General features: G+C 41.9%; 1 protein-coding gene across 1 annotated transcript; it reads right to left on the bottom strand.

The window, feature by feature from the left end:
* Positions 1 to 529: 529 nt before the first annotated feature.
* On the bottom strand, positions 530 to 25,532 carry tep1 (telomerase-associated protein 1). The gene is made up of 56 exons (XM_035633798.2): positions 24,468 to 25,532; positions 22,718 to 23,247; positions 22,379 to 22,594; positions 22,099 to 22,248; positions 21,748 to 21,912; positions 21,525 to 21,662; positions 21,232 to 21,303; positions 20,811 to 20,935; positions 20,527 to 20,684; positions 20,199 to 20,308; positions 19,954 to 20,032; positions 19,389 to 19,581; positions 18,421 to 18,706; positions 18,148 to 18,300; positions 17,549 to 17,620; positions 17,236 to 17,351; positions 16,661 to 16,729; positions 16,038 to 16,181; positions 15,667 to 15,958; positions 15,193 to 15,314; positions 14,924 to 15,037; positions 14,554 to 14,671; positions 14,265 to 14,453; positions 13,957 to 14,144; positions 13,704 to 13,845; positions 13,379 to 13,558; positions 13,196 to 13,288; positions 12,190 to 12,325; positions 11,731 to 11,890; positions 11,213 to 11,346; positions 11,040 to 11,128; positions 10,389 to 10,503; positions 10,131 to 10,151; positions 9,844 to 10,054; positions 9,585 to 9,705; positions 8,909 to 9,033; positions 8,678 to 8,777; positions 8,385 to 8,540; positions 8,014 to 8,229; positions 7,308 to 7,364; positions 6,964 to 7,093; positions 6,122 to 6,373; positions 5,853 to 6,004; positions 5,101 to 5,208; positions 4,881 to 4,985; positions 4,645 to 4,774; positions 4,452 to 4,537; positions 4,067 to 4,193; positions 3,757 to 3,887; positions 3,532 to 3,653; positions 3,220 to 3,348; positions 2,742 to 2,841; positions 2,301 to 2,412; positions 1,862 to 1,944; positions 1,546 to 1,650; positions 530 to 1,020 (listed from the first exon to the last, which is right to left on the bottom strand). The coding sequence occupies exons 2-56, from the start codon at positions 23,243 to 23,245 to the stop codon at positions 901 to 903; spliced, it is 7,845 nt and encodes a 2,614-aa protein (XP_035489691.2). The 5' UTR covers positions 23,246 to 23,247; positions 24,468 to 25,532; the 3' UTR covers positions 530 to 900.
* Between the last annotated feature and the right edge of the window lie 654 nt (positions 25,533 to 26,186).

Below are 26,186 nucleotides of genomic sequence, written 5' to 3' on the forward strand. Positions count from 1 at the left end.
ATTTTTAACATGATTAAAAGTTAACATTTGTAGCATAAAGAGATGATTGTATCTGTCTGACCAAACAAATACACATGGACTAAATCCAAAACTTTAGCTTGGAAGCAATATTTAAAAAATTGATTTTTAGAACTCAGTTTTGTTTACATAACGTTTTACGATGGCTCATTGTCTCACAGATAAGGGAGTTGTAAAATCATTAGCTGATAAGCTATGTATACACGTCTGCCACTCAACTCTCATCGTTTATCTTATGCAGTTTCCATAAAACGTGTAAAATATAAAATGATCGTGAATCTGAGCTATTAGTTTAATTTACAAAATCTGACGATCACAAGATGGTCACCACTTCATTGTTGAAACCCGAAAAGTAAAAGAAATGTTACCAATCAAATGCAAATCCTGACAAACTCATCACTGACAGATTTGTTAAACAAAAAAAGAAGTATTTAATACAATATTTTTAGGGTAAAGCCAGGTTTTCTTATTTAATCATTTAAAAAAATATATTAAATCAAACAACAAATTGTCAAGTGCAAATTGTTTATTGTCAAAGAAAATTAGAATAACTTGATTGGTATACCCATTCCACGTCAGAAGTTTTAATATTACACATTCCCATTTTCCTTCAATTATATTTCCATAATAACTCCATAATAAATTCAGTTCACAAAAAACTATATCATAATTTTTTTTAAAGCTTGTCATTCTTTTTATACTTGCTTGTTATATTTGCAAGTTCTTTTAGTCTAAATTAAAGGCACCTGTAAACAAGACATAATTAGACCATTACAGCTTTTACACTTCATTTTACATTTTCCATCATTGAAGAACAAACAAAAAAAAGCTAAATATTCCCTTAATCTTTGGTTAGTGTAGTGAGCAAAGTGTATTTCTGAATTATTCCTTCCAGGAGAGAAAGTAGAGCTTCCCCTGTCGGTCAGCACAAACCAGTTCAGTGGGTTTTTCAGGATTCACCTCCAAAAGCTGGACAGGACCTCCGCACACGAACATGCCAACCTGGAGGAGGAGAGAAAAGAGACGGAGAGGAGCACAAAGAGCAGAACATGACTTATTGAAAGATGAAATATAATATATTAAAAACCTCAGTTCAGGGGAATTAATCGATTTGTGAAAATGCTGCATAGGCAGGGAGCGCGGCCTCTTGACTGGATTAACACACATTTGTTAGTTTGAACTTATAATGAAAATAAATTAAACATCTAATTAAATATTGAATTATTATAATTATTATATTATAATTTCACTGTGTTTAATAAAGGGATCTTAATCAAACCGAATCAAAAGAATTACCAGTGGAGCCAGAGGAAATTAATGCTACTCCGCTAGTTAGCATTCAGTGCTAATTTAGCTTGCATTCCTTTGTCTCTCCATTTTGATGTACGATTTAGATATTATATAATTTTCACGGCATAAAAAATACTAAAGTTTTGAGCATCAAAATATATATTTTTAGTGAAAACAAAGAGGGAAAGTCGATCAAAACTACAGCACATCGCCAGACTTTTCCATTACATACTGTACCTGTTTCTTGGTGATTCTGTCCCACAGCTTCACCGTCCGGTCGTAGGAAGCTGAGACAATGGTGCTGTTGGTGAGTCTCAGCACACTGATCCTGTCACTGTGAGCCTGAAAATAAAACATAACCAAAATCAGCACACAAAAAACATCTTAAAGCGATGCACAATAATTTCAGATTTTGCCTTTATTTCCTTGCAGGACCTAAATAAAATTGCTTAACCTCAAAATAGTATTCAAGTTGAGTTCATTGAGTCATTTGCCACCACTGCAATATGAAAATATGCAGTTATCCTTATGTTCTCTGTCAAGAGTCTCTTACAGGTTTCCTGCTGCTCCATGGCGTCACCTCTGACGGCTGGTTAAACCACATGTTTCCCTTCATATCTCCACACACCACAAACTCTGGAAAAACATTCATCAAATTAGGGTTATCACATAACACAAAATAAATTATTGATAAAGCTGGCAGGTACAGAGGCAGAAGTTCTAGTAAATATGTGTTGAAATAAGAGCAGTGACTATAATTTCAAAGTGGGAAAGGTGCTTTTCTGAATAGACAGAATAGCTCATCACCCCTCGATTAGAACACATGCAGTAATAAAAAAAAAGTAAATAAAAAATACATGCTAAACATATTCTATTCCATGAATGATAATATATCATAGATCGTGTGATACCAAAAGATTAATCTGGAAAATACAGGAAAAGATCGATTGATTCCATAAAAACAGTTGTGAGCTGCAGCCCTAGTTTTGTACCTCTGTCCACAGTTGCTGCTGTTATCGGGGTTCTCTTCTTCTTCTCCTCCTCCTCTTCCTCCTCGCACTCCTGGAAAGCTGGACTGAGACTGTTTTTGGGTGTCATGGTAAACTGGGGAAGGAGAGGACAATGTCACTGTGGAGTCCGACAATTATGTTTGGACTTCATTTGGTATAATGATAATGTGCCTCCTACGACGGACAGAAGGAAAACAAGTACACTGGTACGTTTGTTTTTACGAAAGAAGGTTTCACTATAAAATATACTCAAATATACAATATTTGTTTTTGAGCATGATCCCGAGAGGAAGAGCAAACGTCTTCTAATATTTTCTTTGCCCTTTTCGCCACCAGAATGGAGACGGCAGTGTAATATTAGTCTGCTTACTGTACAACAAGGACATTGAGAATATGAGCTGCAGCAGGCTCGGCAAAACTCACAACGAAGCCGATGTTTACGTGTCCGTCTTCTTCGCCCACCAGCCACATGCTTTTCTCGTCGTTAGGGATCGAACCCAACAAGCGGACTCGCCGGTGCCAGCTGCAAACGGACAAAACGCAAAAAGGAGCTTTTGAGGTCGAGTCAACATTTCAAAAACCTTGAGTCTTAAAAAGTAAATCCACGCAGTGTATTAGAAAAATTTCTAAAATTGAAGCTGTGTATTAAATAAACAATATTTGTCAGGTTCAGCTAACTAGCCATGTTTGATTTAGAATACTTTGGCTGACAAAAACATCATCATTAACATTCTAGACAGTTTCCAAAACTGTGCGATCACCTCCTCCAGAGGTGGGTTCAATGAGGGAAAGTTAAAACTTACATGATGATGAAAACTTGCAGGAGGAAGTGTGTTTTCTCAAACAATATGTATAAACCTAATCATCAGCCTTGGACAAAGATCCGGATGAAGATTCTTACTTGTATATTTGATTGTCTTTGTTTGCGACGTCAAACAGTGTTCCGTTGTCGGACACTCCGGTCAGGGCAGCGCAGAAGAAGAGGTGGACCACTGGATCTTTCACCGCGTACGATGTTACCTTCACCAGGCTGGTGGCAACAGAAACACGGAACAAAGCGAATCAAACTTATTTAACCTAATCACAAGAAATCCCAACTGTCTTGTCTTTGACTTGGAGGCGTCTCCCCTAACAAAACCAGGGAGTGTTGGCTTTCAGTTTGAATGTATGTTTGTATGGAAGCTTGTAGTGTCACTGTTTTGTCGTCATCTACCTTCCGACGCTGTGCTCTTGATTCCACACCAGCTTCCACACATCCACACAACCGTTCGACTGGGCGACAGCAAACTGTCTGCGAGGCATGGAGCAGATCGCCGTGACGCAGCTGTCTGAAGCCTGACACAAACGGACTAACTGCGTCATTACACGCGCACAAAAAAAACCAAACACATACAAGTTCTGTATAATTCCCCTTTCTGGAGCGTTTTTTTTCCCTCACCTGCTTGAGACAAACCACGGTGTTGCGCTGCCACAACTCCAGCAAACCGGACGCATAACCAGCGAGACACAGATCCTCTTTCTGGGAGAAGCACAGCGCTGTGACAGGTTCTGAGCGGCTGAGAAGACGCTCTGAGCAGACAACACACAGAACAGAGGTGACGTTTCAAAAAAATAAAACAGCTGCAAAATAATTTGTATTGTAACCATTTTTTTTTTTTCTCGTATCAAAGGAACCGCTTCACCGACAGCCGCAGGAGTCTCAGGTCACAATCTGCATATCTACATAGTCACAAAATATACAATATTACTTGTTGTCCATGTCCAGGAACGCAGTGAGAAGTCTTCAGACACGGTGAGGAACTCCGGGACGCCTTGCTTGCGAACAACTCCGTGAATCGCACCGCTGTGACCCTGGAAGGTGTTGAAGTGCTGCATCTGTACGTAAACGGACAGAATAAATAAAATAATAGTGAATAAAAATGATGACTACAGACTAGAACTAAAGATGAGCATAAATCAGAGAAGATGTGCAGAAAGAACATTGATCGTGAAACTAATTTCGCATGAAGATTAATGGTCGCTTACAAAAAGAGGAAGAGCATAAATGAGGAGGAAGAACATGAACATGAGGACAAAACTGATATATAGTAAAATGACAGAAATATTTTGAGTATTTCACTTTGACCGTCAGACCTGTAGTGGTTTCCAGAGCTGCACTGTTCCGTCACCAGACGCAGTGAAAACAGTCATTTCTTCGGAGTTGACGTCTTTGTTCATGTCTTAAAACCAAGGCAAGATTTAATGTAAAAATCGGGCTTGTAGGTCTCATTACATTGTACAATGTGAAAGGAGAGACAAAATAGAAAGCGCGCACAGAGCAGTTTACCTGTATTCGCGAGGAGAGAGCAGTGGTGTATGCGCTGTTTGTGGGCAGCGATGTGGCAGATTTCTATGTTGGTTTCCCATTCCCACACGTGCAGCGCTCCCTCGGCACCGCCGGCGATCACATACTGTCCCTGCAGACAAATGACAAACACAAAGTCAACACAGACGTTCCTTTATGAAGCCGAAAAAGAAAAAAGGAAGATGTTTTTAATTTCTCTGGTTGACTAATTGTCTCACCAGACAGCACACAGAGGTGAGAGGACCACTCCAGGAGATTTCTCCCAGCTGCTTGCCGGCCTGCAGATCCCACAGACAAAGCCTGCCGTCGTTGGAGGAGCTAATCTGGAAGAGACAGACGAAGACAAAGTTTCTGGGGTCACGATAGTAAACAGGGGGAAGACGTCGAACACAAGTTAGTTACAGATCTTCATAAGAAAAAAATATGATGACGACTCACCGCACAGCCTGGAGTCCAGACGCAGCCGGTGATCCAGTCTCTGTGAGCGTGAGGGAGAGACTTGGAAAGAACAGGAGGAGACGAGCTCGTATCCCACAGCATCAGGGCCTGAGACCAGGACACAACGCAGCCAGGCGGAAACAACGGTTGGATTAAGACATACATCCAACGGGGTTACAGCTTGTGTCCCCCTTTCAAATTTATAATGTAAAGAAAAGAAAATTACTATAAATAGTCAATTAAGGCTTTTAAAAAATATTTATTTCGTTCAATTTGGATAATGTGTTTCTAAGACTGCAGAATAGAGGTTTGGAATTAAATACCTTTTATAGAAAGAAAGAAAAAAATCTAAACTCAAGATTCACTTCCTTTCCTTCTCCGGTAACTTTCAACTGTATCTCACAGATCATATGAAACTTTACTCGCAAGACTTACAGAACTTTAGCCAAGTGATAAACAAGTGATTGTACACAAGAAAGGTTAATTCGCTGAAGAAGGCCATGGGATGCAATCTACAGCTCTGGAAAAAGCTATAAAGTGGGGTGTGAGTTTTTTAAACCACAAAGGAAATAGTCTGCAAATAGTGTCAAACTCTGCACAAACATGATTCTGCACAGTGAAGATAAAACACATTTTTGAGCTTTTGGGATTTTTGGGATTCAAATATTACAAAAGTAATAATGCAAAAAAAGGAGTACTAACCCTAAATGATCTTTCATCATAAACAGATGAATAAACAGACATAATTCTACCTTATCCTTTCCACCGGAGAGAAGCCGTCCACCATCGGGGCTGAAGGCCAGAGAGGTGACTCCCCCACTGTGGCCCCTCAGCAACGCATGAGCCTCGTCATAGTGGTCGACCACCAACTCGCTCAACAACCACAGAGCGATGCTGCAGTTATCTGATTCAAAGGGAAACACAGACGGGCAAATAATAAGACATTTATTGGCAGAAAGAAAAGCACAAATATTCTACGGTGTCGCCTGGAAACCATGAGGAAAACACCTGTGACCTTTACCTGAAGCTGTAGCCAGGTAGGTGGAGTTTTGAGCCAGGGCCAGGACGACGCCCGGTTGCCCACCGAACATTCCCGACATTTTCAGGCCCTCCATCGTTCCGTCCTCTCCCTTTTCTCTCTTCCAGATTCTCAGACGTTTGTCGCTTCCTCCGGACACCAGCAGCTCGGGTTCAGTGTGATCCGCGTCCGGAGCGACCCACAGCAGGCAGAGTATGGACTCATCGAGGTCCTTGGTTGACCAAATCATTTTACCTGGGATGAAAATAAAATCATATTTGGTTTGTTTGTGTACAAAGTACATTATGTTCTTTTTGTGCAATGTATTAATGGAGGGTGGAGGAAGATGAGAAGAAGACAGGAGAGAAATAGAGGTTACTGAAGTGAGTCAGGTTTAAGATCAAGTACTGTTCATACTGCATGTACCAGTCACTGCAACATACACACTGATATACAGTATATCCACGTTTGATACCCTTTCACAACATTTCTCAGAAAGTGAGGCAGGAAATACAGACAGAAGAGTGAGAAAAATAAAAAAAGGAGGAAAATTACAAATACTCGCAGTCGTATATGTGCAGTAAATGTGGCAGTAGCTTGAATCGAGACTGATCATTTCAGTCTGTATAGTACGGTTTTCATGTTGCATAAATAATAATGTACCTGCAGCTCTATGGATAAAAACTCAAGTAAACTGTTTGCTGCGAGTAAATAATTTAAAATCATTCCTTCTCATTCTCCTTCAAGCCATCCTCCTCCTACCTGTACTCGTTCTGGCTGCTTAGCGTCTTCCAAGGATTAAATCTTACAAATGAGATATTTCCTGGCTCGTGTGCAGTACACACCTGAGTCGAGACTGAAGAGTTTGATGCCTTCACCGTGATATCCCACAGCAGCACAGTCTCCACTGACAGCCACACACAGTGCAGCAGAGTTTGCAGTCTTGAGTTTCTTCTGTGGTGGCTCCTGGTCACACTGAAAAACACAAACGGATATGAGGAGAAATGTTTTATTTTTGGAAGAAATAGCTGAAGTTAATTTTTTCAGTATCGTAATAAACTAATACGTCTCATCAGCTGCTCACAAAAGTTTTGCTTTCAATCTTAACACCTCTTGTTAGATGGTAACAAAACACACACACACACACACACACACACACACACACACACACACAGAAATGAGAGCTTACTTTATCACTTTTCAATTCAGTGATGGAACGTCCCAGTCCTCCTGACCAGAGCTGGAGCTGTTTCACAGGAAAACAAGAGTATAAGAGTCTTTAGGAACTAACACAGACACAAAAAATTCATAATCATTTACCTGAAGTCATAATATATCCTTCATGAAACCCAAAATTTCAAAAGGTACCACTTAACTACCCGATAAAGATCATTTTGAAGTTTTTGATTAAAAAATAATTCCAAATGTTTTTCAAGATCTCTACTCCTGAACCTATATGATTACAGACAGATGGACATATTGATCACTGTGTCCCCAAGTGTATGAAAATAAAGACACTGTTCAATGTAAAATAAGTGAGAATATTAGAATAACTGCACATTCAGAAAAAAAGGCTTAATACATTTTTATGAATGCAACTAATGCGCTGACAAAACAGCTGATTTGTTTTGATCTGAGCCTTCATCAGAGCATCAGTCAATTTCTTCATCATGTTCTTCTTAATATGGTTTCGCAATTGTGTACCTGTATGAACATATACTCTTTATAAATTAGCTTACAAATGTGTAAAATGTTTATTGTTTCACGGTACTGTAGCCATTTGTTTGAAAAAAACAAAAATACCCTTTTTCTGAGTTTCTGGTTCAAGGGTAAAGGAGTAAAATCATAATATCATTACGATGCCGGTTCAGTATGTACACTCGGCGACGTCTCACCACGTGATCCGAGCCGGCGCTGAGCATCATGGCTCCTTCATCCAGGAAGGTGAGGACCTCTGTGGCCCCGTGGTGAGCCTGGAAACAGCCCACACAGGTGGAGGAGGGCAGCGACCACACCCTCACCTCTCCGGATATCGAGCCTGAGCAGAGCATGGAGGAGGAGGAGGAGGAGAAGGAGAGACTACGCACTGAGCGCTGGTGACCACACAGGGACTGGGAGGGAAAGACAGTAGAGAAATCTCTTAATCTTTAAAAACTGTTTGCAAATGAACGTTTTTTTTTTATTTGAAAGAGCGAACGTCACGCTGACTCCGGCAACGAGCAACATGCAGCATTCCTCTGGTTTCTCTCCGCTGCTGTGGACTCACAGTTTCAGTTTTATCCTGGAGCCAGTTCCACACGATCACTTTCCCATTCCAGCAGCCGGCCGCCAGCAGGTGACCCTCGGGGTCAAAGGTCACACAGTTCATCGGGCTAGGGCTGGTCAGGGCGGCGACCTCGTGGCACTTAGCAGAGGACCACACCTGATGGGCGGAAAAACGTTTAGGTACACAAACAATAAACGAATCCAAAAAATCTATCAAACGCCAGAAAACCAGTAACAGATTTTGCGAATTGAAGAACAAATAAAAAACAAACAAACAAAAAGTTTGGGACCAACTTTGAGCGTGAAGTCCAGAGACACGGTTGCGAGGTGCCGATGGTCTGCGGTGATGTCACTGGCCGTTATCGTATTCGTGTGGCCGTTGATAAAAGCCGTTCTGCCAGAAGAGGAAACAAAACACAAGTCATGTATATTCGAGCATCGTAAACCTGATTGTGTCTGAAGAAATATTCAGAATGTGGGATTTGTAGAGTCTGACGAACATTCCCAATTCCTCAGGACTCTCACCTGCAGCCGTTCCCGATGTCCCAGATCTCTATCCGTCCGTCGAAGGAGGTGGTGGCGAGATGTCCGTCCCGCAGAAAGACGCAGCTCGAGATGCCGTCACAGCTGCTCACCAGTGACTTCACTTTCTGCTCACAGAGCGGAGAGACAGTCCACTTCAGACAGTTTTTGCAGCTTGTTTTCCTCGGCGTGACAGGTTAACAGTAGTTTAGCTCAAACACAGAACATGACATACTGATATTTAACGTGTTTACGTGCTACAACATTAATTTCTTTTGGGGAATCAGATTTTGGGCGGTTGGTTTCAGGATTTTTGAATTTAGGGTAAAAAAAAGGCTCTAGTCAGGTTTTTACATGTGTTCAGAGTTCAGAAGTGTGGCAGGTTAAAGGGAAAGGAGAAAAAAACGAAGAATGGGAGAAATAATTACCTGCTGCATTTGCGCATGGATTTTAAGTGTAAGTATGTATTTTTCTGTGCAAGCTGGTTTTCTTTTGTGTAACAGTAAATGCGCAAACATGTGAACCGCTGGTCTGGACTAGAGCCACGAATACCAACCAGTGAATCTACGAGGCCATTAAATGTGACATGATGAAAAAGTGAAACGATGAGGAGCGCACAGGAGGGAGGTAAATTATTACCCATAAAACCCCAAATCCTGGAGTTAGATTGAGTTCATACCTGTCGCGTCTGCACGTTGATTAAATGCAGCATTCCCTTTCCAGTACCGACCACCATCAGCTCTCCGTCCGAGCTCGCAACCAAACAAGTCGGTTCGGAGGAGAAGGTCGAAACCAGCTCACTGCCGTGAAACATGACAAGACCACCGACACATTTCTACATCAATATATAATCAAACAGCGACAAAAATATGATGCCTTCAAGGGATAAAGTTTAGAAATAAACTCCTTGCACACCACGTTCCTGACGACCTGCTTACCTGGTCTCTTGACCAGTCTGATCTTTGTTGTTCAGCCACTCAACTACCCGGACCCCCCCCGTGCCCACCAGGCCTCGTGCCCAGCGGTGAGCGGAGGTCTCTGGAGGCTCGTTGAAGGCCTGCTGGATGAAGAGCGGCGGGTAGGACGAGAGCAGCGAGGCGTGACGACGCAGAAAACTCCAGCAGTCCTGTAAATGCTCCAAGAAGCCAACTGGGAGGAAAAAGAGACCCTTAATATACGGACTACTTTTGGGGGGGAGGGATAAAATATATATTCAAGCACTTACAGGAGAGCGCTGACTTGTTAACTGCAAGAAAAGGAAAATTTCACAGGACACAATCATTAGGTTTTAGGTCACTTTGATTTTTTTTTCTCATTAAACGATCTTTCATCAAGGAGAGGTTTTGCTGAGTCAGTAGTTGCACCATTGATCCATAAGCGAAGAATTCAAAGGGAAAAGCATCCCCAAAAAAAATCATCCAAACTACCAAAGGGAAATACAACACTCATCAGCACGTATCATCATCATGATGCATATACTCACTGTACGAGCTGTAGGTTTCCAGCAGGTGGTGCAGGAGGCCGTGGCGCACAAAAGCGTAGAGGAAATAGAAGCTTGAGAGCAAAGGACGGAGCGCCTCCAGGTGGCCACTTTGAATCTGACCATAGCCAAATAGAAAAAAAAACAAGGAGTTATGAAGTTATGGATCTCTAACAACGTTACCATAAGATGCTCGACATTAAAGATATTTGAAACAAAAAATCTGAAGTAAATATTATCAGCAACTGCACTTCTTTCTTTCTTTTTTTTACAACAGTGTATAAAGTTTCTCTGTATAAATTTCCTAGATTTGCACTGAGCACTCTTCAAAACACATTTTGAGTCTGACTTCACAGCAAGCTTTTACAAAACATTTTTTTAAACTGTAACGGTGTAAGGAAAAATATATAGTACCAAAAAACTATTTAAAAAAAAAAAACTAACCAAAGAGTAAAAAGGGGTAAATACGAATCAACTGAATCTTAAATTGACACTTATGTGAGTAAAAATTGACGAGCAGCATTCTGGATTTTGACTTCCTTCAAGTAACCATCAATGAGAATACGTATAAATGATGGCGTGTATTCATACTTTGGCTCAAATATTTAAGCTGTGCGGTATCTACATAACGACTGGTGGAAGAAGGTGACTGACCAGGTCGGAAGGCAGGTGCATAACGGAGTCGGCCTCACAATGGAGGAAGGTGTTTGTTCCCTGAGGGTCAGCAAGAGCCAAACGGTGACCTGTGAGAAGAGACAGAATACAGAACGAGTGGCAGTGACATGACACTTTTATGCATTGAGAGACAAAACTGGGGAAATAATCACCTGCAAGTACGAGATGAGCTCTGGTCCGGTCACCTTCCGCCGGGAGGAGGAAGTCCTCAAAGGCCCGCCTCACCTCCGGGTTCGTTAGAGTCAGCAAGTCGTCAGTGTCGTGGCAGTGAGACGGACCAATCAGACTGCAGGAGGCAAATCAAATAGGTTCTGAAATTTGACTGAGACGTCAGTTCACTGTTGATAAACAGACCTGAAAACTACCTGCAACATGCGTCTATAAACACGTAACTATCAAACCTTGTGTTTTGTGTTATGTACATAAAAGAAGAAATAAGAAAATATAAAATATAAAGTATTTAAAAGTGACCCTTGACATCATAAAAAAAAGGAAGCCCATATTACAGCATATTACACGAGAGTAAAGATAAAAAAAATATCTTTCTGTCAAAGTTTAACAAGAAAAAAAAAATCCCATTAATTTTAAAATGCAACCAATGTCAAATTCCAACACTGGGATTCCTCACTCTCGGATCTAACGCCTCTTTCAACTCATACTGGATCCACACCTTTGTAAACTCTGCACTAAACGGGTGAACGTTGCCATGGGAACGCGTCCTTTGGGCTTCCTGGACAGTTGAAGCACTTCCTCCCACGACACGTGCTCGTCCCGCGGGGACAGGTCATTGCATGTGTTCAGCACCGAGTAAAAGTCTCTCTCCCTCAGGCCTGGGGATCGAGAGGGGGAAATTATCGAGGAGACAGTAGACGAGTAGGAGAGGTTTGATACTTAAGGAAAACCATAAGGTACAGACAACAGATTTTCACACGTATTTTCTTGATTGGGATGTAGAGTTTGCTGCAGTGTACCAAGATACTTGCAAAGCCAGTGATTAATAATGTGATATAAATGAATATCATTTTATTTATTCTTTATCCTTTCATTCTGTTACTCCCCCATATTGCACTATTTACAACACAACATGCTGCGATTGCAAAATAAACCTCGTCTCCTCGCCTCATCTTACCGGCCGGGCTGACGGTGAGTGCGGCCAGGGTCCAGCGGAGTCCCGGCATGCCCCTGTGCTGCGAGCAGAGTCTGTCCAGACTGTGCTGCACCAACTGGCTCAGAGACTGAGGCAAGTCCTGCAGGCTCTCCTTCAACTGAGAACACAAAGACAAGAGGACACGATTGACGCGGCCGTTTATTATGATCCACACCACAGGCCCGAGCTGTGTCGTGTGCAGGAAGCTGAAGGATCAGATGCTGGATGTGCATGTATGTATGTAGAGTAGACACAAACATGATATATGCATGTATATATCAAATATCAGACGTGCACTGAAGTCCAGACATTTTCCTGAATTTTGTGGGAACGCAAATGTCTGCACGTGTTGCTCTGGACATTTTTACGGATGTTTTTTCAAGCAGCCACCGGTAAAATTTTTCGGAAAAAAGAGCATGTGACAATGCAGCAGGAACATCTCAGGAAAATTCACAACGAGTGAGCGGGCGTGTTGACGACTGTAAACAAAGACTGTGCTTTCCGCTGCGAAATTATCGTCACGTCCTGCCTCCTGCATGCTCTACCCAGACGCCTTGAATGTTCTGGAAATGTTTCTGTTGGTGTGCAGCTCGTCTGACTCCGACAATCTCCTGCTGCGTTCGTCATACGCAAGTGGCAAACTCCGGAAAATGTCCAGACGCAATTTTCCGTATATTTTTTGGAGTTCCTGTCTGAAAACATCTTCAGTTTACCATCATCAGATCTTAACAACTGTGAGGGTGAAAACAACATTTGAATTGGAGAGATGACTACGGTCAAAATACATTTTCAAAATGACTGCATATAACATTTTCAGGATAGACTAATTGATTAATCTTAAACCAATCGTTTCACATATACTTGTTGTTATTTTTGCAATGGCGTAATTCTACTAGCTCATGAATAAAATGGCCATAAACATTCTGTAATGACTTCCGGACACAACAACATGATTCTGTTTTAGTGTCGAGACAAAGTGAAGTCAGACCTTATCAAAGGAGGCAAAGTTCCTCAGGTCTTCACAGGCCAGATGCAGGTAGAGAGGACTCGCCGCTCCTTTCTTCGTTATCAGGGTCTGGAGCTGGACAAACAGAGCATAGTTTTTAGGGGACAAATTGATAAACTACCTGTAGTGTAGGGAAAAAACGAAATTACACATAAGCAGGAGAACCTGGTTGTTGAAAGCAGCATCGCTGAGCTTCTTGCCGAAGGAGTCGAGTCCCTTCTGAACGATCTCCTTCCGGTCCGGCGTGGTGAGCTGTCCCAGGGTGAACAGGACCGCGCTTCTCTTCTTGGCCAGGGTTTGTAACAGAGCTGCTTTAGACGTGATGCTTACAACCAAACACACACGCTGACAAGAGAGAGAGGCACAGATAAATCAAGCAGTGTGAATAAATATAGGCTAGCGGATATGAAGGAATGTGACAGAGAAACCCCATCTCCCTTCTTTTCTTGAATATTTGAACACTTGTGTTACACGTTGGTCGTCTCTCTACCTGTGGAAGCTGCTGTGGTATCCAGTCAGAGTTGAGTTGACCTCCGCCGTCTTCGACGACCTCCACCCCATCAACTATCAGCACCAGAGGTTTCTTCTGCTTCACCTCACTCAGCATGGAGTGGAATTCCGACAACAAATCTCTGGGATAAGAAAAAAAAAAAAATAATCAAACAAAAACATGATTAATGCAAATGCGACATGATGTACCAGTACATCTTAACCAACTGGAAGACAATTCAAAATCTCATCACTTGTAAGAGTGGGGAAGAGGTGATTTCTCCTCGGTGGCTTTGATTTTACAAAGCCGCTGAACGAGGCAGCGGAGAAGGTTCTCAACGGAGCGTGCCGATTGGCTGGCAGCTGTGGAGTAGGAGATGACGTCATACACCAGGTTTCTCCTTGACTTGGTTCCAGTCCTGAGGGCGTCTGCGAGAGCAGCCTGTGTGGAGACGGACATAAATGTGGGAAATAACGTTTTGATCATTTATTATTTCATTATATAATTGTTTTTTCTTGTCTGTATGGATTCTGTACAGGCCAATGTCTTTGAGAAATTTACCATAAAGACAGTTTTGCCTTCTCCAGCTCCCCCCTCCACCACCATCATCCCTCCTCTGGTCTGGACCTGCTCCACCATCTCCACAGCTCCGGACAGCAGCTTCCCTCTGCCGAAGAACTGCCTCTGCAGCGCCCCCTGGTGCACCTCCTGCTCAGTCGCATCCGACGTGGCCTTGGCCTCATCGTCCTCCTGCCAAAACAGAGAGTAGATAATGAGCTGATCGTAATCTCCTTTCGTTTGAAATGATTAGATATGTTTGGTTGAGGATCATTTTTTCAGAGTTACTAACTTCCAAAAACTGCTTCACAACTGCCACCCACAGGTCTTCCAGCACAGCTTTGCCAAAGTCCTCCAGGTCCTTCAGATACGGTTTCCCCTCCACAACACCTCCCCACTCACAAGTGTAACTACGACAGAGAGACGGAAACGCAGAGTCAGCCATGTTGCCCTTTGTGTCAGATCTTCACATGCACATACTGAAAATAATACAGCAAAAATTAAAGTAGTAAAATGATTAACTTTGATTCGCTCTGATTAGCTGTAATCCAATAAACACTGAGTGACTGTTTTACAGCCTCAAATGGTAAATGTTAGATTTTAAAATGCAGCTCAACATCATTACACATTTTCCAGTCATATACTGCCATGACACAACTCACTTTTCAGTGACCTTGACGTCACTGGCTCGGATCCCACTTTTCAAAGAGGCCATTTTAGACTCAGCCTCCTTTGATTCAGGAACAAAGTCTGATCTCCAGGCCACTGGAACTGATCTGAGACACCACAACAAGAAAAATTGAATCATTAAATGGATTTCAAGCACAATGTTTGAATTAAAGACGCCACAAAAAGTAGTTAGTTCACAGTAAAAAGTCTTAATAGAAATTGTGATGCGTGAATTATATTGATTGATTGATTGGCAGCATACTTGGTGATAATTGGATCCCTGAAGTAGCAGAACATTCGCTGGTGCACTGTATCAGGGAAAAGAGCCTGAAACTGACGGATCTCCATCTCTGTGATGGACAGACCCACCGGGGCCGACGCCAGCTGCACACAGACAAAAAAAAAAAAATGATATAAAATATATATATATTTCCAATTAATTGAATCATTATTTCTATCACTTTAAAATAATAAAGGTAGCTAAAATAATTATCCCCTATAGCACACAATCATGTAGAAAAATGTTCCATTTCCTGAATGGCCTGTTGATCAGTTAGAGTAACTAATAGTGGAAGGTCCAGTCACTGATGTTGCTACCTTTAAATATTATTTTTCAGATTCTGAATGAAACATATCTTCCCACTTGTATCTCAGGATAAACATTGTACAATTTTGTTCAAATGGCACAAACGCAAAATATTCTTGTTTGAATTCATTTCGCCATGTCAAGTCTTACCCAGCTGTACTGCGGCAGGTCAGGGAGGACCGGTATGGGGGGCACCAGGCCGTAACGCTCCCCCAGGATTCCCACCATCATCTGGCTGCGACACACCTCCGACAGGCAGAGCTCGGTGGCCCGACCCGACTCCTCCTCTGTCACGCCCCAGCGCAGCTCCACCTCCTGCAGGTAGAGGCAGTGAGCGGCGGCACGACGCCGCAGCTCCGGGAAGACGCTCCGCACCAGGATGTCGCGCTCGGCGTGCATGTCTCGGAAGGTGGAGGAGACGAACACGCGCACACCTCGCCACCTGGAGCCAGAGGAAGGGAGTTGATGTTGAAGTAGTGAGGGAAACTTTTTAGGCAGTGGGCCTTTAACTGAGGAATTACCTCAACTTGGGGCAGGCTGGAATCGGGACGACACTGTCTGTGGTCTGAGGCTCTTTTGCTCCCTGTGGTGGTGGGACGTTGTACAGTTTGTCCAAGTGCTCCACATGGTCCATCAGCCTTGAGGATCCTCGTTCTGCCACAAACCTGATCACAAAGTTTACAGAAAGGGTTAATGACGTTCTTATTCGCTTTCTATGCACGAGTGAGATGAGAAGATCGATAACAGTTTAATGCCTCCGTGGTAAGTTGCAGGTAAATATGGTCACAATCCCCCCTGTCTGTTCCTGAGTTTCATCCTTGAGTCCAAGAGGACGTTTCTGCCAAATTTGAAAAATTCCCTCAAGGCTTTTTCCTAAGATATTATGTTTTGTGCAGTCACAGGGATCTTGACCTTTGACCACTAAAATGTAATTTAATATAATCTAAGCTTCTAATCTATTTTAGCTTAGCATAAAGACTGGAAACAGGAAGAAACTGGCGAGTTAACAACATCCACCTCTCAGTACCCCTAAAGCTTGCTCATATTGACAGAGCTGTCGACCAATTGGTATCGATCTTCCCATCTAACTTTCAGAAAGAAATAATAAATAAATTGGATTTTGCATTAAATGTTCTATTTTTACCTGAGCATTTGCTCACTGAAGCCCGTCAGCGTCACATTGTTTCTGTCCGGGGTGTATTCTGATGAGTCTCTGTGACGAGTCAACACAACAGCAGATACATTAGAAACAAGGGAAAGGAAACAGAAACCTGCCAAAAGCTAAATGTTAGTAAATGTTGTGTGGCTGTAAATACTGTATTTGAATGTACATTGGTGCATTAAATAAGCAACAGTCAAGTCTCGCGCCCCTATGGGTTTCCGGGTGGTATAATTGTTTGGTCACTGTCGTAAATACTGGGAGAATGCTATCCTCTTCCTTGTTTTGGTTACACAATGGGTGACACAAATGATCAATTTGTAATATTTCCGGTGGCCAAGAATACAACATGGTGAAAGCAAGACTTATAGGACAGCAATATATGCGCCGTGGTGTCTTTTGTTATCGCCATTACATTGTGCAATTATTTTTACCCTCATAAATGACATGTTTCAGCCAAAAAGTGGCTTTAAAAACGGAGAGCACCCCCACCCGCTGTTATCAATGTCAGCTTCCTATGATATGTAGGCAGATATACCAGAAAAAAATCATGCATTTACCCCTGTAATAAGATTTGCACCACAAGGGCTTTGTTGTTTACTTCCTTCCTGTAGTTGCTGATGGCGAAATCGTTGTTTGATCGACAGTAGTCAGACAGCACGATGATGTTGTCGATCTGAGACACAAGAGCACACGAGCACGACGATCACATGAGGCGACCTGCACCGTCGTCATCATCTGTCAGTGGCTCTCAAACATCTTACGGCATTGATGTGAAGCACAATGAATTTCAGGTCATTTCCTCAGCAAGCATCATTTAGCTACAGAGCTAAATGTACCTCTGGACTTGAATACAAAAATTAACCTACTAACCTTGATTCTTTGGGAAAATATTTTGGAGAGGAAATTCTCGTCCCTGGCATCGTAGTTCATCTGAGCACATGACTGTAAAAGATACGTATTAGTTAATAATATTAACCTTGAATGAACAGAAACTTCCTTCAATATATACATTTCACCCGTTGTTCAACCTATAAGCAGCAATATGATTCAGCTGTGTCCATCCTTATGACATTATCATTGCTTAGGTTATTTATTTGTGAAGGTAGAGACTTTTCTCAGTTCCTTTCTGAGGTGCTAACGCAGTAAACTTCAGCTTAATATTGATTTTTGGGGGGCCGATACCGATGTTAGGGACTACTACTCTTATGTCAAAGAAATGTAATTGATTAAATTAAATTACTTAAATTTATATAACTATGGATAAAAAGAAAACTTGAATTAAGAAAAAAATATATTTAGGTAAAATGCACATCTTTTCTGCATTGATTATTCTGTAACATAAACTTCTTCATATCGGCATATAAACATCTGTGTCTGTGCAAAGGCTCATATCAGCTGATTACATCAGCCAACTGATATATCGGCCTGGCTCTGATGAATACTGCAGAAAAATAAATAAAACTCCTGACCTCTACTTGCTTCATGACACCTCTGACATTTTCCAAAAGCACATCCGACTTCAGCTTGACCTCTTCACCGTGACTCCAGTTAAATAGGAGGAGCTGGCTGTCCTCGGCACTGCTGCAGATCATCACAGAGAGCAAAGCCGCCACTTCCATCATCTGCAAAAAACAGGCAGAGAGAGGTATAACTTATTAGTTTATTTTTGGAACCTGAGAGAAACTTTTCATCCAGCCTTCCCTTTGCGTTATTGCTGATCTGAAATAAAAACAGGCACCTACAGAGGGAGCGAGCTTGTCATCATCATCATTCTTTTTCTTTCTCCTTCTGCTTCTTCTTGGGGCTTCTTCCTCCTCCTCCTCCTCCTCCTCGTCTTTTTTATCGGGGTCTGGTGGGAGGCAGAAGTCCCGTTTCTGGTCCCAGGTGCGATTGTCATGCATGTCAGTGAAGAGGAGCACAGCGGTCCGCCCGGGGAGCGGGGGCACATTGTAACGGCAGGAGATCTGAACCGCCGTCTCCAGAGCTTTGCGGTAACGGAGCAGCAGAGCTTCAGTGTAATGCCTCTGACTGGATGGACAGACACAAAAAGAAGGTGTGTTACATGACTGAGTATACGCTGTAATGATTCATGGAGTTGTCAATGTGTGTGTGTGTGTGTGTGTGTGTGTGTGCACCCGGAGATACAATCTCTTAAACATCCTGTAGGGGCATGACTGAAGGTTTTTACGCCAAATAAAGTTGTTGTTAATCAAAAGTCTGCTCTTTTGTATTTTCTTAATATGCAGAAAGTGGTCGAACAGTTTTTGGTGGTATTATTATGGGCAAAAAGTTGATCAATAATTGCATACATGTATGAGTTCATGTATAGTATATAACACTATGTTACTTTTTATGTGGTTCATTTAAAATCAAACGTTTTGATTTCCACCTTAAAAGGGCAGCGAGTACTGGGAGATTCAACTCTAAAATCCAAAATATAATCAATATCACACTGATAAGTTTACTATAAGGAGTCCAGGTCGTGATAATTGAGGAAATGATACTAGTAAAGGTGATATAATGTCAATAATTTCATGTACATAATAACTGTAGGCCTTATTTTTCTTTTACGACTGTGACACGGGTATAAAAAAATTATAAATAAAGGTCGTGAAAAGTCCTAAGTGTGGTTCACAGTGAAGAAATCCAAAATTATGAAGACATAAGAGAATTAAAAATCAGCTAAATTATAAAACAAACACTGTCATACTTGGCCCTGAGGAGCTGGGCTCTCTTCGTTCGGTACTTTCGATAGACAAATGGCACTTTGAGCGTCATCTTGACCCGGTTCTTTGGGGTCGTCTCCCATTCGAAGGACTTGGTGCGCTTGCACTTGGGAATCCCCTTCAGGACTCCCTGCAGGGTTTCTTTTGTAGTGGGAAGTGCCTGGCACGATGTGGACGCTGAAGGAGGAAGAGGCAAAGAAGAGGTCAATCTATATACGTGAGCTCGCTGACATTAAACCAGCAACTGGTTTGATATTTTAGAATTACAGTCACAGTGGACATCTTTCTGCGTCGAGTGCTTTCACTTTTGCTACTTAAAAAACATTGTCCTGATTATACTCACACAATATACATATATATACATATATACATATACATATATACATATATATACACACACACATACACACACACACACACATATATATATATATATATATACACACACACACACATATATATATACATACACACATATATATATATACATACATACTTTTACATAAATAAGACTTTTACTGGAGTGTGGAATATGTTGACGTGTCTCACCCAAAGTTTGAAGCTCCATGATGACTTTGTAGGCAGCGAGGAATCTGAAGGGAAACTGTCGGCTCTGAATAACTGCGTTCTGTGAGCACATCACGGAAAAAACACAGTTACAGGGAACGTTACAACAGAGATAAGAACCACATAATCAACGCGGACGACGCATTATCGCTCTTTTCCCTCTGACTGTTTGTCCTATAATCTTTAACGGAGGGTCTGAGTGAGTGCTTCGCGACAGAGAGTCTCACCTTGTTGGTCAGCCTGCCGAGGATCTTCTTGTGATGAGCTTCACTGATACCCTGAGTGATCATGTTCCTCAGGTTCCTCAGCGTGGCCATGAACGGAAGAGACTTGTTGTCTGCAAGGCAGAGACGTCATTCATCAATACGTGTGATCACTTGACAGTTTGAATATTTGTCGGGGGGTGTGTTATGCGCATGCTTGGAAGGATTAAAGTCAACGTTCATCTATGTATTGGAAAATACGTTTTTTTGGCGAGGACAGACAGTCATTTGTTTCCCATCATCATGCACTTTGAGCTTGTGTATGTCTGTGTAGCTTTTTCCCTCTTCAGACCTATGAGTTTCTCCCAGGTGGCGGCCTTGTTGCCCTCCCGACTGAGCAGGCGCTCCCACGTCTCTGGCTCTTTGAGCTTCATCCTCTGCCCGAATCGCTCCCTGTCCCACGTGCCCTTGATTCCACTGTGGGTGAACGCTTTCAGGTCAGCGGGATACCTGGGACGAACACAGGCACGGCACATTTTCAAACGGACGCAGGACAAACTCGGTGAACATAGCTACTGCGCTGAGACCAGACACTTTTCTCCTGCATTGAAATGTTCTTCAACTTGTGTGTCTTACTTTTTTCCCAGAATGGCCATGACGTGTTCTGCCGGTTCTTTGATGTGAAGCCTCTTGATCATCTTCTTCATGCTGAATTCATTCTGCTTTTTATCCACCACCACTTTGCTGCCCTCCACCTGCAGCTGCAAACACACACAAACCAGTTCAAAGTCATCCCCACCTCTGCAACTATAAACTGGAGTAAAAAAATGTAATGTTGATCTAGAACCAATAATTCACTTTAAATCCAAAAGAAGTGTTTAGAAGTCATATTTTCTTTAACAAATACAGTTAAATCTAATATCTACACTAGACCCACGATCGCAAACACAGCAGGGAAAGATGTGGAATAAAATCAGGTAAGAAAAAAATCAGCTCATTCAAAAATATCTTATGATTAAAAAAAAAATTCTAAACGTATAAAAGTATATTGACTTACAAATTTCTTCAGAATAGATGCCTCCGACCGGAGCATGGTCGCCCACTGTCTCAGCTGCTCGTTGGTTGGTTTCTGGAAACCAACAGAACAAACCGTGAAGTGATGGAGAGGAAACATTCACTGGATGTTAGAGAAATGACTCGGTTTCACTGAAATACAAACCACACAAAGTTTTTCTCCGTTTTCCGTATGGTTGGTTAACAGCACCAACAGGTCAGAGTTTTTCGATTGTGTTTTAATCACAGTGAAAACAAGAAATACAAGAAATCTCTAAAAATGACCAGCTTCTGTACCTTGCTCTTGAGACCTTTGCGGCTGTGTTTACAGCGATGTTTTCGCGTGTTGTATTTGGCCAGTTGATACTCGGTGAACTGCTTGAACTTGTCGGCCATGGCTTTCTTCAGGCACATCGGCAGCGAGTGGCTGAAGCACTGGACCACACACAGTCATAGTGGTGAGACAAAAACCCGTCGCAATCGTGATTCTACCACACAGCGGACGCTCACTGAGACTTACTGCACTATAGATTCTGACGACTTCCAGCCAGTCGGACGGAAGCTGCACGGCGGCACAGAAGTATCTGCGGACATGAGGCTTGGTGGACGGCTGGTTGGCAGCCAGAGCCAATAAGAAGTTTGATGTGATGCGGATGTTCAGCTCCTGTCGAGCATAAACCGCCACCTGGATGGGAGAGAAATATCAAACACACTGTACATGAATAGTGGAAATGATTATAACCCTTTAAATGTTGCACTGTGTTGGCTTCTTTGTTTATTTTCACAACAGCACCAACTTAACTTGTTCATGTCAGAATATCTGATCCAAAAGTTCAATCCACTGACAGACACGCATCAAAACTGTGCTCACCTTGAGAAGAAACTCTGGGTCATGGACAGAAATGTCCTTAGCCAGGTTTATGATCCTGGTCCAAACACCGTCCTCTGAGTCCCACTCCTTCTGTCCTGGAGCCGTGCTCTTACTGACCAGGGAGCAACACACTTCGTTCAGCAGGAGATACTGAGGCAGAAAGACAAAGAAGTGTGTGTTTTCAATACACATAAAATAAACAGAAAAATGCTGCAAAGAAAAGGGAGAATATTTCTCTGACATGTTCTACATAAAGCAATGGTAAAATAGTTTCTTCTACCTTTTTGTCCGTCAGCTCCTCCTCAATATTGCCTTTTCCTCCATCGACCTCAGCGAATTCCTCCTGTCTGATGGCCGCACTGTCTTCCACTTCCTGGTCGACCAGATCGGTTTCCAGGAAAGGTGATTCCATGTAGGAGCTATCATAAACATCCTCCATCTCCTCTATCTCCTCCTCATCCTCCTCTTCAGAAAAATCATCATCGTCCTCAGATTGCTGCAGAAGAATAAGACGGGATTTCAAAACAGCAAAACCACCACGTGGTGTTTGTCGAATATTCTAAAGACGATTGTATTAGCAGCCAGGGGAGGCCAGGCAAAAGAAGAATAGTTCATGTACCACACTTGTCCCTTCAAAACTGGACTGCATCTCTTCAGATATTTCCTCCCTGCCTTCGTCTCCTCCGGCATCCCCCTTCTGTTCTCCAGCCAGACCACGAGGCAGGAATGAAGGAGGATGAGCAAAGCGATTGAGCAGAGGACCGCCGGCCAGGGACGTGGAGAGCAGAGAGTCATTAGGGACAGAGGAGGTCAGAGAAAAGGAGAGACGGGGTGAATCACTAGCGAGGAGCCTGTTCTGGGTGCTGACGAGGGGAGAGGCGAGGGAAGGTAAGAGGGAAGAGGTGGAGAGAAGGGAGGATGATGTGGAAGAGAGAATGGACGGCTGGAGAGAGGAGCAGGAGGAGGGTTGGGCTGCAAAGAGAGAAGAGGGCTGGGGCATCGCCATGGAGGTCTGAGCCAAGAACTTGTTCTCCAGACTCAGAGGAGCAAAGTTAGAGGACAAACTTCTCCCAATAGTGGCCTCCTGCTGCCGCTGCCGCTCTCCTTGGGCCAATGGGTCTACCGGCTGCAAAGTCAGGGCCCTCATCTCTGTGGAGAAAACACATCGATCAGAAGGAAAAAGGCCGCAACGAGTTTGAGCCTCTCCTCTGGGTCGCAATCCCTCATAATCCCAGTCTGCATTGAGTATTGAGATAAGCAGTACAGCAGCATTCCTTCAACTGTTTGACCAAGCATTGTGCCACTGTCATCGAGGGAGTGCTACTCAGCAGGAAGACTCCATAAAAAGAGACCAAAGTCTGGAAAACAGCCAGCGCACACGGCCCCGACTGACGTTTCAGTTTCACTGGACACCGGGAGAACCACAATGCATGAGGAATACGCCCAAAAATTGTAGAATACTATGAAAATCTGAAATTCCCCAAACAGAAGGAAAAAAAATCAGTCATGTACCGATCAAATGGAGAATCAACAAGACCAGATGGTTTTTTTGGGGGTTTTTTTTTACTTCACACCATGAACTTGTCTCTCACTGACAGAAAATGTTGGAATAAACGCAGTAGCTGCAACAATTAAGTGGATTAAATGATTAATCACCAGCTATTTTGACAACCAATTAGTTCTTTTAGTAATGTTTCAAGCAAAAAGGCCAAAAGTTCAGCTTCACAAATATTGTGGTATTCTGCTTGTTTTGAAGAAAAAAAATATTTCCGGAGCAGTGGGAAATTATAATGAGCATTTTATTTACTTACTATTTAGTGACATTTTGCAGACAAACAATCGAGTAACTGCTCAAATAACTGGAAGATGATTATAATTGTTATTTGCAGCCTTGTCGAATAACTATATATGTATTTGTGTGTGTATGACATGACAATATAGTGAATAAAGTTTAAAGTTGGTCCAGATGTGACTTTTCTTCCCTTTGAGAGGAAGTCTTGTTTTTATTTTTTTTTGTCCCAACAAAGTGAGCAATTTACCACAAAACACCAACATAAAAACACACAATATACAACATAGAAAAACATGTCCTATGTATATGTAGGATGTCAAAACATACAATAAACCGCAGATACACACCAGAGAATTATGATTTCACATCTATTCCTGTAAAAATGTAAACTACTTAGACTGTTTGCAGTCAAGACAAAGACAAGTCGAGACAATCGTGAACACTCAACATTACTCATGTTTCCAAGCAGCCTGCTGCGAGTTCATGACTCAGGAGTTTGGAAGGTGTGGTTCTCCTGCTGCTGCTGCTGCTGTGCGTTAAGCTTTGCGCCACCACATTACGCGCAGAACAAACTCACCGCAGACCAAAGTAAAGTCCTCCGGCCGAACGCTGTCTCCGAGCAGAAGTCTGTGTCATGTATAGAATCAATGTTTATTAAACTGCAGCGTTATGAGAATCTGCGTGTGGTGACGCCGAGTGCGGCTCCGCCTCCTCCGCACTGTACTTCCTCGTTCAGCAGCTGCTCGGGCGGGTCTCTGCGGAGCGGAGAGCGCTGATTGGTCAGGATGTTGTGTACTTTTTTACCGTAATGGCACGAATACAGGCGCTGACGTTGGTCTTTATTCTTTCTTTTTCTTCTTTTATTAAATTGTTTTACTTATTGACTATAGATCCATCACTGGTTCAAATTTGATAACTTGTTTCTCTTTAAAAGGGTCACAACTATATAGTTTGGTTTTTTGAAAATAATTTTCCTGAAATAGTTCTCAGTAATGAGGTAAATCAGTCAAGAGTAAATTGAGTAATTCTTGGGTATTATATTGTCTGTCGTGCGCTTTATTAGGAACACCTGCTAATTCATGCAGTCTCATCTAATCGTGTGGCAGCAATGCAACATATACAATTATGTAAATAACAGGTGAGGAGTTTTAGTTTATGTTCACATCGAACATCCCAGTGGAGAAAATGTGAGCTCAGAGACTTTGACAGGTTCAGATGTGAGAATGTCTGAAACTGCTGCTGTTCACATGCAAAAAAAAAGAGAGTCTCTGATAAAAACAGACAGCGAGCGAGAGGTGATGAGAGAGAGGTCAGAGGTGATCGAGGGCAAGGCTGGTCAACAGAAGCATCTCAGAATGGACAAGTCAACAATGTCAGCCAAGAACAGAAATCTGAGGCTGCAGTGGACACAGGCTGCTCCAAAACTGGACAGCTGAAGACGCAGTCTGTTGTGATGAATCTAGATTTCGCAGATGGTGGGGTCAGAATCTGGTAATCTGACAGAATGAATAACCGGTGATGATTTAAATTTTTTTTTCATGTATGTTTGGATTTAGTATTTTTTTTACTGTATAATTAGATTTTAATTTTTTATTGTATTTTTATATATTTTTATTTTACTGTATGTTTAGATTTTTTTTCACCGTATGTTTATATACTTTATTTTTACTGTATGTTCATATATTTTTTACTGTATATCTATAATATATATATTTTTCCTGTATGTTCAGATTTTGTATTTTTCTACTGTATGTTTATATATTTTTTTCATCTGTATGTTTATATATTTTATTTCCACTGTATGTTCAGATTTTCTATTTTTCTACTCTGTTTATATATTTATTTCTACTGTTTGTTTATATATTTTATTTTTCTACTGTATGCTTATATATTTTATTTCCACTGTATGTTTATATATTTTATTTTTCTACTGTATGCTTATATATTTTTATTTCTAATGTATGTTTATGTATTTTATTTTTCTACCGTATGTTTATATATATTATTTCCACATGATATTTTTCTCCTGTATGTTCAGCTCCGCTGCGACACGGTGACGTTACCGTAACTGTCCGTGTAAGAATCAAAGGAGGAAACGAAACCGCGGTGTTTCCGCTGCAGCAGCAGCGTCAGAAAAAGAAAAAAAGAAAAAAAAAAAGAAGAAAAAAAAAAAAAAAGGAAAAAGAAAATGTGGCCAGTGAGGACGAACTGAATTTTTTATTGTATTTTTATATATTTTTATTTTACTGTATGTTTAGATTTTTTTTCACCGTATGTTTATATACTTTATTTTTAC

The sequence above is a fragment of the Scophthalmus maximus genome, chromosome 5, assembly GCF_022379125.1.
Source record: "Scophthalmus maximus strain ysfricsl-2021 chromosome 5, ASM2237912v1, whole genome shotgun sequence".
In the NCBI taxonomy this organism is placed as follows: Eukaryota; Metazoa; Chordata; class Actinopteri; order Pleuronectiformes; family Scophthalmidae; genus Scophthalmus; species Scophthalmus maximus.